Source organism: Nematolebias whitei, chromosome 12, assembly GCF_014905685.2.
Source record: "Nematolebias whitei isolate Nwh7 chromosome 12, NemWhi1, whole genome shotgun sequence".
NCBI lineage: Eukaryota > Metazoa > Chordata > Actinopteri > Cyprinodontiformes > Rivulidae > Nematolebias > Nematolebias whitei.
Genome location: NC_056509.1, coordinates 47,234,733 through 47,241,098, shown reverse-complemented (window position 1 = coordinate 47,241,098; position 6,366 = coordinate 47,234,733). Strand labels below are relative to the sequence as shown.

General features: G+C 46.6%; 1 protein-coding gene across 1 annotated transcript in view; it reads left to right on the top strand.

Moving 5' to 3' along the window:
• The window catches only part of LOC119417972 (C-1-tetrahydrofolate synthase, cytoplasmic), a 10,220-nt gene extending 3,878 nt beyond the window's left edge, over positions 1–6,342 (top strand). Inside the window, exons 2-11 of the mRNA XM_037685219.1 lie at positions 194–300; positions 450–534; positions 1,297–1,356; positions 2,269–2,322; positions 2,392–2,528; positions 4,457–4,557; positions 4,915–5,051; positions 5,831–5,942; positions 6,012–6,139; positions 6,274–6,342. Of these exons, the coding sequence (XP_037541147.1) occupies positions 200–300; positions 450–534; positions 1,297–1,356; positions 2,269–2,322; positions 2,392–2,528; positions 4,457–4,557; positions 4,915–5,051; positions 5,831–5,942; positions 6,012–6,139; positions 6,274–6,342 (984 nt within the window). The 5' untranslated portion in view covers positions 194–199. The remainder of the gene's footprint in view (positions 1–193; positions 301–449; positions 535–1,296; positions 1,357–2,268; positions 2,323–2,391; positions 2,529–4,456; positions 4,558–4,914; positions 5,052–5,830; positions 5,943–6,011; positions 6,140–6,273) is intronic.
• Positions 6,343–6,366: the final 24 nt, after the last annotated feature.

The following is a 6,366-nucleotide window of genomic DNA, read 5'->3' as shown; positions in this document are numbered from 1 at the left end:
GTTCCCAGATGTTTCCAAGTGTTTCCAGGTGTTCCCAGGTGTTTCCATGTGTTTCTAGGTGTTCCCAGGTGTTTCCAGGTGTTCCGAGATGTTTCCAAGTGTTTCCAGGCGTTTCCAAGTGTTTCCAGGTGTTCATAGGTGTTTCCAGGTGTTCCCAGGTGTTTCCAGGTGTTTACGTTTCTTTCTCCTCCAGTCAGAGATGCTGTCCTTGGTCTCCCGCTCGCTTCGTCCCACCGTCTCCGGTTGCCGAGGAAGCAGACGCTCCATAGCAACCGTCCTCTCTGGAAACAAGACGTCCAAGTGAGTGTCTGAGGCGGGTCAGGAGTGTTTCGACCCAAACTTCTGTTCTTCAGGTGTCACTTGAAGGTCCTCTCACACACGGAGCTGCTGAAACAGCTGGTTCAGAGCCCGATGAGTCCAGAGAACTGATCCTGGATCTGTGTGTGCAGGTTGGTGAGGCAGAGGCTGAAGGAGGAGGTGGAGAAGATGAAGACCCAGTTCTCAGGCTTCAGACCCAGTCTGGTGGTTCTACAGGTGGGTGTGAGTCTCTGTGGGATCAGTCACGACTCTGGGGCCAACTTTGGGTCACAGTTCTGTTCCTGGTGGTCAAACATGAGCTCAGCATGTGTTGAACATGTTCCTGTAAAGCAGTCTGAACCTGATGTTTACAGCAGCTCAGACCTGGACCGGGTCAGACCGACCTGAACCTGCAGAGGTTCCTTCAGGGACTGCCTGCTGCTCCAGGAGCTCCCCCTGCTGGTGACTTCTGCTTACAGCACCTGTCAGAACCACAGGTCCAAACTGATCCAACACTCTGTAATCAGGAGATCCTCAGAAGAACATTCTCCTCATCCTCATCTTTGACCTTATCCCATCCTGCACCGTGGATTCACTCACACGTCATTTCTCTTAAACCGACCAGTTCATCCAGGTCGTCAGATCTTTCCAAAACTATCGTTGAGGCCACAAATCAGACAGAGCAGCAGAACTTTCCACAGAACAACCGTGTCACCTCTTGAAACTGGGCCTGCAGTCAAGCTGGGTGTGCTGTGGGGTCTCCAGTTTCTCCTCTTGTTGTCAACATGGAGGAGGTAGAAAGGAGCCATGATGTCCTTTTCAGAGACACCACCTGATGAAGTGTCCTGATGGTGTGAGGTGTGTGTCCTGATGATGGAGGTGTGTGTCCTGATGATGGAGGTGTGTGTCCTGATGATGGAGGTGTGTGTCCTGATGGTGTGAGGTGTGTGTCCTGATGATGGAGGTGTGTGTCCTGATGGTGTGAGGTGTGTGTTTCAGGTGGGAGACAGAGACGACTCCAACCTTTACATCAGCACCAAACTGAAGGCTGCAGCCGAGGTGAGGAACAAACTTCATGTTTGAAGATCAGATCAATAAAACCAGAAAACTTCATTGATGCTAATTTATCAGCACTCGGATTATTTTCTCTCCAAACGTACTGGTCCTGAACAACACCTGGTGAAAACATCTGTAAACCACATCTGGATGAGATCTAAGGCCTCAAAGTGTTGAATAAACCAGGAACATTCAGAGGGAACTTGTGAGTTTACAGCTGAGACTTAATCCAGATGAAAACCTGGATTGGTAACGCTCATGATGCAAATAAGTGTTGAGCAACTCTCGTGTTGGGTTTTCACCACATTTCTTCATCTTACCTGTTCCTCACGACTCCTCTGTCATGTGAGCAGAGCAGACTAGAAGAAACAGATCATTTAAATCTTTTCTGTGTACCTCATGAGAGAGCTCAAAAAACATCCGTGATATTTTTACCACAAGCTGAGACTGAAACTCGACTGAAGACTGAGCCTGGAGTCCGAGACAGTGAAAACAACCTAAACCCCAGAATATAGAAAATAATCAATTCAAATGTGTGAAACTGCACAGAACGATGTCCAACAAGCTGAGTAAAAGATTTACGTTATTTTATTGTAAGATACTGATTCAAAACTGTGACTTGCTTCGTGATTATGGATTAGTTAGTTCTGTATTTTAATTGGTGCAATTAGGCTTAACGTGACAAAAACACGCACTACAGGTGAGACAAAATTATAAACTATGAACCAACTGAGAACAAACTGGTTAAAAAACGCAGCTGAAGAAACAAAGATGACACAAAAACAGAAATGTGAAGATAGAAAGTGCAGAAAACACGAGACGCGGTACGAGTCTGTAAAAACAAGAACGACCGTGAAATAAAATCAGAAAGTCGTAGCTGCAGCCTCAGAGATGTTTCCTGTTCCTTCTCTGCAGATCGGGATCGATGCCAAGCACATTCGACTGCCGCACTCAGCGACGCAGGAAGAGGTGAGAAACAAGCCGACGGTCGCCGACCAACGAGCTTCTGACCACTTCCTGTTTCCTGTCGTCCTGCAGGTGTTGCAGAGCATCATGTCGGTCAACGAGAACCTGTCCGTCCATGGTCTGATCGTCCAGCTGCCTCTGGACTCCGTCAACCGCATCGACACCGAGCTGGTCACCAACGCTGTTTCTCCCGATAAGGACGTGGATGGGTCAGTGGGACCTAGCTCTCATTGATCCCAGTGATCTCATTGATCCCAGTGATCTCATTGATCCCAGTGATCTCATTGATCCCAGTGATCCATGTCTGCATCAGTTTTTTTTACATGAAACTGAGGTCCCTGGTTTTGTCCTCGGGGTCCATCCATACGTGTTGTGCCCGTGATAACTTGAACAATAAGTGAGGTAGGTCGGTGTGTGGCTGCGTCTGGGTGGAAAAAGGTTCGTTTCTAAAACTGGGTTGCCACGTCAAATCCAAGATGGCTGCTGCCATATGTTAAAGTACGGTAACCTTGTGCGCTGGATAACTGGAAAAGTAATTAACGCTCCAACTTCCATTTAGGTGGGTGGCTTCAGCTAGGTGTAAGAAAGGTCACCACTGAAAACTGGGTTGCTACGTCCAAATCCAAAATGGCTGCCATCATTTATAAACCAACCACCCCACCGTTAGAGGAAACTGCGTTCTAGTTTTGATGGTGCCCAACGGTGAAGGCAGAGGCAGCGCTGCCTCAGACAAGCATGAAAAATAAAAACAAACCCTCCTTCTGTTCCAACACCAACTTGAACATCCATCCATCCATTAATTATCTTTACCCTCTTCTTCCTTGTTGGGTCGCAGGGGTCACTGGTGCCCATGTCCATCTATCACTGTGCGAGAGGCGGGGGACACCCCGGACACTTCACAAGTCCAGCTTGAATATCTTGCACCAAAACATTAAGGTTTAACTTGCACTGCGTGTCAAATTCCAGTCCAGAAAAAAAACAGAACAAACATTCACTACTCAAAGCCCTCAGCGACGGAGGTCATCGGTGTACCACTTATTCATTTTAACCCACAAGGGGTTGGGGTTGAACATTTATATCGTTGAATTAACTCGTGACACTGAACTGGCTCTACGTGTAAACAGGAATGGTTTGTCTCTGTCACCCTGTGATGGACTGGGAACCTCTCCAAGGTCTACCCCTCCAGGAGATAAGTACCAGATCTCCATGACCCTGCATGGACCAAGCCAGTACAGTAAATAGATGGATGGATGGACGGTTAGCTCGTAGAACTATAGTAAACCCTTTCTATCACCTTGACCATTGGTTGGGTTCATTTCATCTTTAAAGTTAAGGAAACTTTTCTGGTTGGATCAAAGCTCCAACCTAAAGGTTCCTCAAAGTCCCTAAAGTACGACGCTGATACCAGAGAAGTTTTCTGGGGTCAAACTTCTTCCTTGTGACTGATTATCTTCTGGTCAACAAGAAGGAAACTTCAGAGAGGACCTCCAAAGACTCTCTGAAGTCAAATCACAACTAAACTTTCATTAGTTAGTCACATGCTCGTTAGCATATATGGCCTGTAATCTCCTGAGGACTTTCAGATTAATTAGTTTTGTTATGAGTAATTTGGAGAAAATTCTTGAAGCGACGTGTTTAAGGTGCACTCTTGGAGATTTGTGACGTCAGATCGCCAACTCACAGGGTTCGGTCCCAACAGGGAATCAGAAATCTTTGCACGTTTCCTGAAAACATAAACTTAGGACAAAGGGATAAGTGGGAGGAGGAAATGGTGAATTAGGACAAACCTGAGTCACGTCTTCATTCGTCTTAATAACACGTAGAGATAAGAAAAGACTGAACTGGTGCCATTCACAGAAAACGAGGCGACTCACTGACGACCATCTGTTTTATCCGACTGACTGGAGTCGAGGCCTTTTCCAAGTCCTAACATTCGCTCACATGCCTAAAACCTGTTTCTACCTGCAAGTTGATGTTAGATGTTAAGATTTTTCTGCTTTTGTACAGAGAACGCAGAGTCGAGAAGTCTAACACCTGTTTTCTGTCGTGAACCTAACCTTCACCAGAAGACCAAACAGTTTTATACAATCCAGGTATTAATGATTGTTTGTGTGCGTGTGCGTGTGCGTGTGAACAGTCTGAGTTGCATTAATGCAGGAAAGTTGTCTCGTGGTGATCTGAACGACTGTTTCATCCCCTGCACCCCCAACGGCTGCATGCAGCTCATCAGACAGACAGGTGACGCTCCCAAACACCAGAAAACACACAAGTTATCCAGATGCATGCTCAATAATCCAGGTGGAAAACACAAGTTTAATTTATAATTATATAAAACACCTTTTCTTCTAAACTTAACATTTACAACCAGTTCTGAAAGTTTCCCTGAGATGATCTGTAACGTTTGATGCAGATGATGCGTTTTTAAGCAGAACAGTTCTGTTTCATTCGAAGCGTTCTGATTCAGTGCTCCAACAGTGCGTTGTTCTTTTCAGCATTTGTTCCAGACAGAAATGTTTAATTAAAGACACTCAAAACGAATGTTTGCAGCCCACAGACAGGTGTGACGTCACTCATGAACTTCCTGTTCCTGTGCAGGTGTGTCTGTAGCAGGGAAACACGCCGTGGTTATCGGTCGCAGTAAAATCGTGGGAGCCCCGATGCACGACCTGCTGCTGTGGAACCACGCCACTGTGACCACCTGTCACTCAAAGACTGCTGACCTACCTGAGCAGGTGATCACACAGAACCACACCTGGTTCATAGGTGGCGATAAGTCTTTTGGGTTTATGAAGAAACCAAAGCATTTCCTGTCTGTGATGATGTACTTCCTGTCAGTGTTAATACATTTCCTGCCTGTTAACATGACTTTTCTGGCTGTTATGCATTTCCTGTTAGTGATGGTGTGTTTCCTGTCTGTGAGGAAGCATTTCCTGTCACAGATAAGCATTTCCTGTCACTGATGATGTTTCCTGTCTCTGATTATATGTTTCCTGTCTCTGAAGATGTGTTTCCTGTCTTTGATTATGTGTTTCCCGTCTCTGAAGATGTGTTTCCTGTCTTTGATTATGTGTTTCCTGTCTCTGATTATGTGTTTCCTGTCTCTGATGATGATGTTTCCTGTCTCTGATGATGTGTTTCCTGTCTCTGATGATGTGTTTCCTGTCTCTGTTGATGTGTTTCCTGTCTCTGTTGATGTGTTTCCTGCATCTGATGATGTTTCCTGTCTCTGATGATGTGTTTCCTGCATCTGATGATGTTTCCTGCATCTGATGATGATGTTTCCTGTCTCTGATTATGTGTTTCCTGTCTCTAATGATGTGTTTCCTGTCTCTGATGATGTTTCCTGTCTCTGATTATGTTTCCTGTCTCTAATGATGTGTTTCCTGTCTCTGATGATGTTTCCTGTCTCTGATGATGTTTCCTGTCTCTGATGATGTTTCCTGTCTCTGATGATGTTTCCTGTCTCTGATGATGTGTTTCCTGTCTCTGATGATGTGTTTCCTGTGTGCAGGTGTCTCGGGCTGACATCCTGGTGGTGGGGGCGGGCAGGGCAGAGATGGTGAGAGGAGAGTGGGTGAAGGAGGGCGCCGTGGTCATCGACTGTGGCATCAACCACGTCCCAGGTCCGACACGTCGATACCTCACCTCATTGTGTTCTGGTCGACACCTCCGTGACCTCTGACCTCTTCCAGATGAGACCAAGGCGAGCGGTAAACGGGTGGTCGGAGATGTTCACTACGCCTCGGCCTATCAGAGAGCAGGATTCATCACACCTGTACCTGGAGGGGTGGGGCCCATGACTGTGGCCATGCTGATGGAGGTTAATGTAGTTTTAATAAATATAACTGTCTGTAGGTTCTGGAAGGTTCTGGAAGGTTCTGTGTGGTTACCAGGATGACCACAGACTCTGTGTTGCTCCTCAGGTGTTTGACTGACGGGTTCTCCATGTTTCAGAACACGGTGCAGAGCGCTCAGCGCTTCATCCTGAGGGACCAGGCCAACAGGCGAGACACTCACAGGTGAGACACCTACAGGCGAGACACTCAC